The following is an 11622-nucleotide window of genomic DNA, read 5'->3' as shown; positions in this document are numbered from 1 at the left end:
AGGACATGATGATCAGGGAGGCGGGTGATCCAGCTGCACTCAGCGCTCCGAGGGGCTCAGTAAACACCTCAGTGAATCAGCGAACAAAGCTGCTGGGAGAAAGCTGTGCGCGGGGCAGCCTGGGGCAGCCAGCGCCGTAGCTCTAAGCAACTCTCAGCCACTCTACAGACCGGCCCCAGAGCACTCGCTGCCCCTCCTGCACCTCCGAATGTCGCCTTCTGACTGGGGCTGTCACGTGAAGCCAGGGAGACCTCCTGACACAGGTGGGTGTCCCTGGGCAAGTTCTACGGCCCGACCCAGGGCTGCCTGCAGGGCCTTGGACCGGGTGCCGGGACTGGCCAAGAAGCGGTCAAGCTACCGTTGCCAATAGCTGGACACGGTTCTTGGCCCTGGAGGGGCAGGTGATAAAACACAGTGTTTCTAGGGATAGTGCATGGTGTGCATGTTTATTCTACATCTGGTCACAGCAAATCTTACACGCCCAGATCACAGCCAGGCTAAGTGTCACATAGCTACAGGCGGCTGGAAGAAATGGAAACCGCTCTGGTGCACATGGCCATCTGGGCAGAAAGCGCAGCAGCCTCACTGGCCTGCTTGGAGGCAGCGAGGCCACATTCCCATCTCTAGGCCCTAGGGACATCTCTGAAGGGTAATTCCAGTTTGGAGCTTCCAAAATCCTGGGTGCCTCTCTGGAAGCCAAGCCCTGTCCAACAAGTCATTCTGAGTCCACGCTGTGCCAGAACCTCGAGCATCTGCAACTGATGTCAAAGCAGCTTGGGAGCTGCAGAGGGACCTTAGGCTGGATCACAGAGCAGCTCTGGGGCCCTGGGGCTTCAGGGCCGACGATCCTTTCTGCGGAGTTTGTGTCCCACCTGGGATCCCCGCTGGGCAGCTCTCACCAGGCCTTTGAACTGTCCCTGCAGCTTCACCTTCTTCCTGCAGGGAAAGGAACAGAAAGGTCATGTCTCCCTGAAGACAAGCAGTCCCCCTCGCCATAATGTTGAAAGATGGCCCCCCCAGCATTAGGAGGAATGGGGGGGAAAGGGTGCCGCCTGGCAGTGGGCAGCACGTGATCTGGGTAGACCAGGCGCTCCCCTGCTTGAAAGAGCAGTTCAAGTCAACAACACTTGTGTATACCAAGGATGTGAAGGTGCATGTTAAAAAGTAAAAATTAAAAAACTGGGAAACACTTGAGCCATTAAGTTGAGGCCCTCCCCTCTTTGGAGCACGGAGCTCCCCGGCCCCGCGCCCACCATCCCAGCCCAAGCCTGCGCGACCCAGCACGTACCTGCGGTTGAGCTTGGTTCTGTTGAGGGGGATGTAGGCATAGGGGTCGAGCCGACCTTTCTTCTTCACGTCACCCTTTGCTTTCTGCTCCGCCAAAGACACAGAATCAGCCAGAAGTGTAGGGTTGCCCCTCCTCCCTGCTCTTGACTTAACAGGACCCATGTCCTCCCCTTCACTCTGTGCCTTGGTGGCACCAACGGGCTCCTGTAGCCCTGCAATGCCACCCAACAAAGGCATGGATGTCAGATGCTCACAAGTCCTCAGTGGGCCCCTCGCTGTGGCCTGAGTCTGGCCCACAAGTGTGCCTCTCCAGAAGGGGGATGGGCACAGCTGCCCTCGTCCTTTCCCAGAGGTTCTGTCTCTACTCACAGCTCTTACCTTGGCCTTGTATTCGGCCCCAGGCGTAGCCTTCTTGGCCACAGGGCGGTGGATGCCGGAGCCTCCGGCTAGAGGGGGAACACAGAGGCCATGAATCAGGCAAAGCCAGGGCAGCTTCCTCCCAGGAGAAGGCAATGGGTACCTTCTCTCTGCAGAGCTGCCGGGGAGCAGACAAATCAAGGCTAGCGAACAGCTCTGTCCCCTACCAAGCAAGGACAAAGACCTTCCTCGAGAAGGGACTGTCCGGTGGCTTGATGGTTTAGACCAGTGGGCTCCTCAGGCTGACCTGAAGCTGCAGAGACCTACAAGTGACCTCTGAGAACATACACCTTCTCCACTAACATAAGCCACCCCCCAGTCTCCAAAGCTAAATCTGCTCTGTTTGTTCTAGGAGAAAGAACACAGGCTTTGAAGTCAGACAGACCCAGATTCAACTCCCTGTTGAACCACGACTGGCTGTAACCTCAGCAAGTCTCTGAATTTCTGGAGCTTTTAACCGCATCTGTAAAACGAGGTACTTTAGGCTTCAGCTCATTCGAGCTTCACACCAACACTGAGAGAGAAAGGCAGCTCTTGTCCCATTGTACAGACTTGAGAACTGCGGGTACAGAATCCCCGGTGCTTTCCAAGTCACTTGTCATTTCCAGTCTGGATTTTAACACACTCATGGGTGGAATCCTACGATGACTCAGGAGGACTCTCTAAGATGATCTGGATGAACCCCACTTTTTCTTTCACAGGTGAGAAGCTAGAAGCTCAGAGAGGCAGCAGGACTGGGCCAAGTCAGCCTCACAGCTGAGAGCAAGCAGTCCTGACCCTCCTCCACACTGTCTGGTTCCGCACCACACCCCCTCAGAGCAGAGGTGAACTGGGTAGTGAGGCCACAGAGGGAGAAGCCATGAGGCTCTCTAGCTGGGTTAGGATGCTGTAAGGCTCTGAGGACACACCTGCTCCTGGGGTTGGGGACTTTCTACAGAAGCCCCTGTCCCTCCAGACCCACAGCAGGGGCTCTGCTCCAGGGACTCGAGGCCAGGGGCTGCCCTCAGGGGAAGGAGGCAGAGGTGAGTAAGAGGCCTCCCCTGGCCCTGGGCAGCCACGTTGGTATCTCTAGCAGCTGCTCTGGGGAAAGGAACAGCTTAGGGGACCAGAGACAAATGTGTAGGGGAACCCCCTGGGTAGGCCCAATATTGACCCTCCCAGCTGCCACCTTCCATACAGGCTAAGGTGGTCTCTCCAAACCCAGCCTGACTCAGGGCTGGACAAGAGAGGCAGACACCTCCCAGGAAAAGGGGTGTGCCACAAGCCTCATGGAAGGCCTAGGTGGGTGGGATAGAGATGGGGCTCAGGGGCTCCCCAGAAGGGCTGGGGGCTCCATGCATAGGTCTCCTGACCCTCAGGCCCCAATACTCTCAGCCCCTAGCTCAGTCTTGGGTGACATATCGGCCAATCTCTGTCGGTGCTGACTGACTGCAGTGGGGCCATGCACACTCCCCTGTCTAATGCAGGGGATAGGGAACACAGTGTCCCAAGAGAGGAGAGTGGAGGCCTCACCTTGGTACCGAGGGGGCATCTCCAGCTCCTCGTCATCAGCCTCCTTCTGATGCTTGAGCTTCTGGTGTTTCTTCTATAAAGTGGTGAGCAAAGTTCATTAACAAGGGAATATGATCATCCTCATTAATGTTCACAGTAAAAGCAAGCAACCTGTGTTAGCAGAAAAGGTTCCTTGCCAAGCACTCCACCCTCCACTTACAGATAAGAACACCAAGGCTCAGAGAGGGTAAGAACTGTCTAAGATCACACAGCTAGACAGCACAGAAGCAAGGTTCCAGCCCGGGCCCTGACTGCAATCTCATCTGGCTGCTTCACACAGAACTCCTGTCCCAGGGCTCCAAGTGCCTGTCTGGGCATCTTGACCTAAGCTCACGCTCCTGTTCAGAGGGGGCCTCCTACATCAGGGGTCTCTCAGACCCTCAGCTACCCTCGGACCCTGTAATTCTCTGGTCTCTTATGTCTGGTTTTCACCCAGGTCTCCAAACGGAATTCTGCATGGGTGCAATGCTCTGATAACAAGGTAGCGCCTTGGGCCCTGGTGGGAAGATGAACATTTGGCCAGGGACAGGGCATCTGTGAATATGATATTAACGAAAGCAGTAATCTGAGGAAAAGACCACCAGATACTATACTCGTGCGCTCGACATGTCCAATCTCCTCAAGCCAGCCCAATAATTCTACAAGATTTACAGGTGAGGAACTGAGTTTGAAAGGTCAGGCTGAAGCCAGAATGGGACCCCAGGACTGCATCTTCACTACTAATACGGTATCCCCTGCCTATCCCCCTGTCCCAAGGGGGACACCCAGGAAGGCTGGATGGACTGGCCACAGTCTGAGAGGACAGAGAGGGAAGACACTGCTCCAAAATGCCCCCAGAAGTGCTGTTTGCTGGGCTTGGGAAGGACAGTGAGGGGTTGGGCCCACATCACCCTCCCTGGTTCAGGTGGAGTAGGTGAGAGGCTGCACTCCGTCCTGGGAGGTACCAAGGGGGTTAAATTCTTGGGCTCAGGAGACTGGAAGGCCAGGGTTCAAATCCCTGCTCTGCATCTAACAACCCTTGTGACCTTGGGCAGGCTATTTACTTTCTGTAAGCCACCTCTGGAAATGGGGATAAGAGTCTCCGTCACCTCTGAGGATTAGGTGAGGTGACGCGTGGGGCCCTTTGCACTTCTCAATGGTGGCTGCCTCTGCCCCATGCAGGAACCTGCCCCTTGGAACACACTGGCTGGCTGCTGACTTTGCAGTTCACACAGCCTGTGTCCTCGGTGGAGAGATAAAGGGCTTTGCTTTTCTTCCTTCAGCTGGACAGCTCAGCCCACACGGAAGCATCGGGTGCATCAGAGCCCCCCCTACGCCCCACAGAGCAGTCAGCCATTACACTGCGTCCTGTAACGCACACCACACCCTCTGGACTGCCCCCCTCCACACCACTGCAAGGCTCTCCTGTGCACTCGGGAAGCAGGGCAGGTGGGTATGTGCGTGGCGGCGGGGAGGGGAGAGTTACGGAAAGATGGCCGAGAAGCTGTCAGCCCAAGGCTTTGCCCTGAAGGCAGAGCCCCCCATCAAAGGAAGTACTCACACTCCTGACACCCATGTCTTCCATCAGGTCAGCCATCTCTTCATCCTCCCCTGGAACCAAAAGGAAGAAAGGCCCGTGAGCAGGCAGGGAGCACGTCTGTTTGCCCAAAGCCCACACACATTTCACCTTTCCTCCTCCTGGCTCTTCAGGCTGACAGAGCCAGCAACTCCAGCCCCAGAAAACCCGTGTCCTTCTGGGGGAGACAAGACCCCTGAACACCGACCGCCCCTTTATCTTTCCCATCCTAGGCCCCAGGGATGATGGCCCCTTAAGGAAGTGGTGAGCCCACTTCCGAGATAAACACAGCTTGTTTTGAGACCCTAAGAAAGCCCTGGGTTTCCTGGGGAGTCAGGCACGCCCCAGCCCCACAGATGTTTTCTGCTTTACCGGGAGGACAGCTTCGTTCTCCTACTTGAGAATCCCTTTTTTTTTTTTTTTGCCCTCTATGTGCTGAGCGCTGTGAGGGAATGAGCGAAAGAAGTATGAACCAAGGAAATACACAGACAACCCAAGTAAAAATAGATAAAATGGACTATCGCAAAACTTTAGAACTTCCGTGTGTCAGGGGACACAACAGACTGAAAAAGCACTCTACAGAATGAAGGAAAGAATGTGTTTTCAAATCATACAGGTGATATAGGGTTAACATGCAGACTATGTGAAGGCCTCCCACAACTCAACAACACAAAACAAACATCTCAGTTAAAACGAGCCGAGGGTTTGCGTAGACAAAGGGAACTCTGCCACATGCTCAGCACGGATGAACCCTGCACACACCACACTGACAGAAGTACGCCAGTCACACACAGAAAGACAGTGCCTCATTCCACTTACATGAGGCACCTAGATTCGGACTCAAGTTCAAATGATTAGAGAGAGATTCTGGAATGGTGACTGTCGGGCTGGGGTGGGGGCCAGGAGGAGCTGTTTAATGGGCAGAGAGTGTCAGTTTTGTAGCTGAAAAGGGTTGTGGAGATTGGTTGTAAGACAACGTGAACGTACTGAGCACCAGTCCACCGCATGCTCAAAAATGGTTTCACGTGGTAAGTTTTATATTACGTGTACTTTCCCACAATTTTCTAAAAAAGTTATCAGTTTAAAAGTATGAAATTGATGGGCTGGTGAGGGGGAGACACACTCAAGCAAAGTCAATCAACAAGCAAATAATGTCACAAGACAACCTGGGACGACGTGCCCCCTGCTGGGCGGTACCCAGGCTTTCCAGAAGCGCAGGGGGACGAGGCCAGAAGGCTGGGGCCACAGACAGGCCACATAAAAGCACTCAGGCTGGATCTTAAAGAGCGGGGAGGCAGAAGGAGAAGCGAGGGGTGTTCTCAGCACCAAGGATGTCTGGGAAAGAAGGGAGCAAGGAGACTGGACCGTAGAGAGCAGTGAGAGGGGACAGCAGCGGGACCGAATCCGGAACCAGTGTGGTCACTCTTCCACCAAATACAGACACGGCTGTTCTGGCTATCCACTTCATCTACAAACATCTGAAGTACGTATTGGCATGAGACCCATTCTGGAGTGAGGAAATTAAGGCACAGAGAGCTTAGTGATTGTCCCTGGTCATGCAGCAGGTAAGCCGGGTGTAGGGGGCGCCATGAGAACGCTGCTTAGGAGTCTGCAGTGAGTCAAGGGCTCAGGGATCATGGCAGTAGGAACAAAAAAAAAAAGGAAGGCAGATAAATGTTAGAAGACAGGCTTTCTGATCCAACGGATGACACGGGGGAGGGGGAGCAGGAAAAGACTCCACAGGACTGAGACTTCCCACCAGGGTGGCTCCTGGACAACAGGGGACCATGCAGTCAGGAAAGGGACAGGCTCCAAGCCTGGGTCTTCCGACCTCTAAATGAGCTTCCAGGCCTCAGCCAAGTTTACGTTAACAAAAAACAACAACAACAACAACAAAAAACCCAAAACCAAAACAAAACAAGAAACAGAAAAAAAAAAAGGAAGAGAAAAGAAAAAAATGGGAGAAGGAAAGCAGAACAGAACAGAGGCTGACAAAGTGCGTCACGCATACTTAAGAGGAAGTCGGGCATTTTGAAAGTTTTGTTTGAATTATATGTGTACTGTATAAATGGCTAGTTTGCAATAGAAAGATTTCTTAACGTGGTCAAAAAAGTTTGAGGAAGTCGCCTTAGCTCCAAGCTCCTTGTCTCTGCTGTTACCTACGCTCCCCCAGCAAGTGGGCACTGAATGAATGAGGGAATCAACAAGGAGGGAATGAATGAACAAGCGAGTACAACCCTGCCCAGGCCAGACTTGTGTCCCTAGAATGGGCAATGGTCCCACCTTTCGTGCCTTCCTCTTCCTCCATCTTGGCCGTGGCAGCATCGTCCTCCTCCTCCTCCCGGATGATGAGGCGGCCATCGGCGCTCACCTTGAAGCCATGGTCCTTCTTCTTGCCCCGGCCGGGCCCAGGCTGTGTGGCTGGTGTGGCAGAGTCGGGCAGTGAGGAGGTGGCCGATCAGTCCTAACCCACCCATAGCCTCATCCTGACCAACAAGACGGGTGCCTGCAGCACGATGATGTGGGTGTGTGGTGGCGAGGGGTGCCCGCTGGCCTCCGTGGAATTCACCCCTAACCCCTGAGCTCGGCACCAAGGCAAGCCTGTTTTCTGGACTCATGTGCCAGCCGCTTCTTGCTTACCTAGGACTCGCTGGGCCACCTTAGGGTCCAGGAAGTTGAGGGGCTCATCCCCGCCACCCTCCTTCAGCCACGCCTGGCTCCTCTGTCGGGCCAGCCTCCGACGCTCCTTGGCCTGGCTCCTTTCCTCCTCCTCCTCCTCCTCCTCCTCCGAGTCGGCCAAGATCTCCTCGATGCTAAGGACAGAGAAGTGGCACATCCCAGTGTTCCCAGGAGAGGCGGGGGCAGCTGAGCATGACCTGGGCAGGCTGCAGGCTGAGGGAGACCAGGTCCCCCGGACCCCACTATGGGTCTTACCTGTCGCCTTTGCCCTGGGCAGGCTCCTCTCCCTCCTCCTGCTGATCCTCTCCCATGGCAGCCTGGTTCAGAGCACGGTGCCGCTTGGCGCGGGCCTCGGCTTTCCGAATGTTTACCAGGACTTTGTGGTACCCCTCAGGCAGCAGCCCCTTCACCAGCTCAAACCTGCGGGGCAACGAGGGGCTGCTGAGGCATGCTGGCCACAGAGTGCTCTCCGGAAGTAGGAGCGTTCAGCCACAGGGGAGGGACTCGGACCCCCCCAACTCCTCCCTGGCCCTCCCCCCTCGGGCGGGTGCACAGACCCGAACTTGCGGATGAACTTGGTGAACAGGTTCCGAAGCTTCATGCGGAAGTGCCGCCGCATGTCGTCTGAAAGCTTCCCGATGGCCTCCATCTGCCGGGCAGAGCAGCGAGGGGTCAGGGGCGCCCTCCGCCCTGCCTGCCCTCCCACCGCACTGCAGACCAGGCACACGGCGAAGGGGCGAGGGCCACAGCAACCCTGCTCCTCGCCCACCCCTTGGTCCGACTGTGTTTCCACAACCTGGGCGGCCCTCCGCCTTCCCCCTAAGCCTCCTCTGTGACAATCCACGACTACCCTTCCGAGATTGCAGCTTCAGAGTCTTCTGAACAGTGTCTGGCATCTCACCTGCGTTACCTCACTGAATCCTTACAACAACCCCATGAGGCAGATCAATCATGACCCCCAGTTTACAGACGAGGAAACTGAGGCACAGAGAGTTAAGTGGCTGCTCCATGACCAGGGGCAGCAGTCAGCCCAGGTCTCTCTGATGCCATGGCCCACGCTATGCCCCAACACCACCAGGCTTCTCTGGGTTCCACACATCCCTCCTACCACCCTGCGTTCATCTCGGGCTGGACTATTCTCACACCTTCGTCGGGCTGGGCTGGGACCCATGAATGGGTGGCAGATCTCACTCTCTGCAGTGTCTCCAGACAGGGCTGGGGGCACAGGGCCCCAGCGATCCTTTGAAAGGCTTTTATAAATTCTCAGCACCCCATGAACCCCATGACAGACCACTGCTTTAGCCCTTCTCATCCCTGGTCCCCAGTGAGGCAGCTTGGGAGGGTAGGGGCAGGCTACCTTGACCCCCACCTGCCCTTTCTTGCCTTGACCCAAGGCCCGATACAAAGACAAGAGGCAAGAGGGACCTGGAGGTCTGATGTGACCTTGCCCAGCTGGAAGGGAAACACTGAGGCAGTGGAGGTAGGGGCGGGACAGACCCAGCTGAGGGGCCGGGACCCAACCCCAGGGGGCTCTGTGGGCCCTTCTGCAGCCAGCAGGGCTGTCCAGAGGAGCTTCCTTGAACCCAGAAGGTCAACATGCAAGTGGGGAAAAGGAAAGCAAGATGAGGGGCCCCGCTGGGGGAGAGTCCTGAGGGTCAGTTCTGAGCTTTGCGTTCTGGTCCCAGGGCCCCTCTCACTAGCACTGTGACCTGGGGAAATCTCTGGCCTCAGTTTCTCCATCTGTAAAACAAAGGTGGCCCTGCCTACTGGCCTTTGGCCTGCAGAGCGCTTGCTTCTGTGGAGGGGGAGGGGGCGGGTCACAAGAGGTGACCTGGCACCACGCACCCTCCTCACTCCCACCGGGTACGTGTTACCCTACTGGTCCTTTCCAGGGCTCCTGCATGACCTGTTCCATGAGATAGTGCACAGCTAAACACATGTTTGGGACTTGCTGGCCTCGCACTCACTGGGTCCATGCCAGCAGGCCAGAGGCCAGGCTGCCGCCCACTGAGGGGAAAGGGGGCACTTACCACCAGCGGCACGTGCTTGGCCAGGTGCGCCACGTCCATGACAACTCCCACCACCTTGATGAAGCCCAGGGCCGACTTGACCACGTCACGGGTGCGGGAAGCCAAGAGCAAGCACACATTCTCCAGCAGCTGCTCTACCGTGCTGGTCCCCATGAGACCTGTGGGGGACCAGAGGGCCACTGTCAGAGACACCCGGGACCCCATCCAGACCCAAGATCCCTGTCAGGTCACATGAGGTGGAACTAACATTTGGGGGACTTCTGTGTGCCCAGCATGGTCCTAGTCACTCCCCATAGAGTACAGCCAACCTGTGAGCAAGTCCTGTTTTTCTCCCCCATATTAGGGGTAAGAAATTGAAGTTCTAAGAGGTCCATAAACTTGCTCAAGGTGTCCCACGGTTGGTAAGAGGCAGAACCAGGATTAACATCTGGGTACGGCACCTGACCTCTGATCCACTCTGACAGTGGGCCACGAGGCAGCTGCAGGTGGGCAGGAAAGATGACATGGGCAGCAGAGGGGACAAGAGGCAGCCAGGCTTGGTTCTGGCTCTTTCTCCTCCCTCGAGGAAGGAAGGTGGTAGCTACCCTATTCTGGTAATGACCTTATCCTGACCTTCTGGCATTTTCCTACCCTGAGGGCTCCCCAGGCTTTCAAGGATGCAACATTCACCTTTAAACTCAAACAGGAGGTGGGTCAGGGCCAGGATGCTGCAGCTGACCATGGTCACGGCGCCCACGAGGCCAGGGTAGATCAGGACAAGGTAGCGCTGCAGGGCCTCTGGGAGGGTAAGACGAGGATAGTCACCCGAGGCCAGAGCCCCTCTGCCCCTGTGCCCTGGGCTCCCCAGGGAAGGGGACTCCCAGCCAGAGAGGAGCAACCTGCCCAGCTCCAGAGCCAGGCAGCTCCTCCCACCTCTTCTCTTTGGCCAGTGGTTTGGAGGGGTGCCTCCCCAAGGCCTGTGAGCAGAGCATCTACCCCAGCCCCGTGTCACCCACACCTCACCTTCCTGGTTTGGGCCAAACCGAAGGAAAGCATGGCCCATCTCCACCAGCAGGGCAAAAGCATTCTTCCGAGCACCCACCGACACCTCCTTGGTACACAGGATCACCTGCCCGGACAACCCCTTGAACACGTGCTCCGGAGCTGGCCACCATGGGATTGGTTGGTGGCCTGAGGCAGAAGGGGGCAGGAGAGGCACCCACGCTCCCAGGCAGAGAACTGAGTCACCCCTAACCCCCATACTGCTCTCTCCTGATCCTGACAGTCCTCAGAAGCCACACTCCAAGGAACCCCTCAAAACACACATACACCCCCCTCCTACACCCCTCACCTCTGGGACGAGGGCAGTGATGAACTCCTCATGCTCAGCTGACAGCTTCTTCACGATATGTATGAGGCACTTCAAACGGGGCTGCAGGGCAGGGGGGAATGACGGTTAGGACCCCTCAATGCCACCTGTGCCCCTCGAGTCCCCGGTCTCCAGGGTGGTCCTCCCCTGGTGTCGCCCATCCTCCTGCAGGCAGAGCGTGGCTGCTTTGGAGGCCTCACCCTCTTGGCAGGTGAGGAAGTGCTCCGCAACGAGTCCAGCAGGGTCGTCTTCAGGTCATCCAGGTGGCTCTGCACGAAGCGGGCCCCGGGGCCCTGGGGGCTGGCACACACCTCCTCCAGCACCCGGTAGGCCTTCTTCTGTACTCCGTGGGCCTTGCTCTGGGAGGGGGCATATGGTCAGGGTTGGGTGAGGAAGGGGACTCCGGGGCCCCCCATCCATCCATCCACCCGCCCCCCACCACTGTCCAACAAGAGTCACAGAACAGCCACCATTAACTGTGACCAGCACTGGGGGCGGGATTCGGGACCAGGACCTGCCTCTGGAGCTCAAGAGGTCTGAGAGGGCCGGCGGAGCATGGACGGGGGTGGGGTGGGGGTGGTGGTGTTAACTCCGTGCCGGGCAGGGGATGCTGCAGGGAGAGAGGCCACCCCAGCCTCCACTCCACTCCACTCACCGGCTTCAGGTGACGTTCATCCAGCAGCGTGAACGTGCAGTGCCTGGCACACACCAAGGCCTGTGTGCCCGCTCACCTTTCTGGCTGGAGCACTGCCCTC

General features: G+C 56.8%; 1 protein-coding gene across 1 annotated transcript in view; it reads right to left on the bottom strand.

Annotated features, from left to right (window-relative positions):
- Positions 1 to 427: 427 nt before the first annotated feature.
- RRP12 (ribosomal RNA processing 12 homolog) overlaps positions 428 to 11622 on the bottom strand; it is a 28674-nt gene continuing 17479 nt past the window's right edge. Inside the window, exons 21-34 of the mRNA XM_036111585.2 lie at positions 11068 to 11226; positions 10850 to 10930; positions 10522 to 10627; positions 10189 to 10296; positions 9520 to 9677; positions 8047 to 8138; positions 7745 to 7909; positions 7451 to 7623; positions 7094 to 7231; positions 4796 to 4845; positions 3217 to 3289; positions 1666 to 1733; positions 1289 to 1371; positions 428 to 936 (exon numbers count right to left, since the gene is read on the bottom strand). Coding sequence (XP_035967478.2) covers positions 834 to 936; positions 1289 to 1371; positions 1666 to 1733; positions 3217 to 3289; positions 4796 to 4845; positions 7094 to 7231; positions 7451 to 7623; positions 7745 to 7909; positions 8047 to 8138; positions 9520 to 9677; positions 10189 to 10296; positions 10522 to 10627; positions 10850 to 10930; positions 11068 to 11226 — 1557 coding nt within the window. The 3' untranslated portion in view covers positions 428 to 833. The remainder of the gene's footprint in view (positions 937 to 1288; positions 1372 to 1665; positions 1734 to 3216; positions 3290 to 4795; positions 4846 to 7093; positions 7232 to 7450; positions 7624 to 7744; positions 7910 to 8046; positions 8139 to 9519; positions 9678 to 10188; positions 10297 to 10521; positions 10628 to 10849; positions 10931 to 11067; positions 11227 to 11622) is intronic.

Source organism: Halichoerus grypus, chromosome 7 (assembly GCF_964656455.1).
Source record: "Halichoerus grypus chromosome 7, mHalGry1.hap1.1, whole genome shotgun sequence".
In the NCBI taxonomy this organism is placed as follows: Eukaryota; Metazoa; Chordata; class Mammalia; order Carnivora; family Phocidae; genus Halichoerus; species Halichoerus grypus.
Note: the sequence above shows the minus strand (reverse complement) of the source record. Positions and strands in the feature narration are given on the sequence as shown.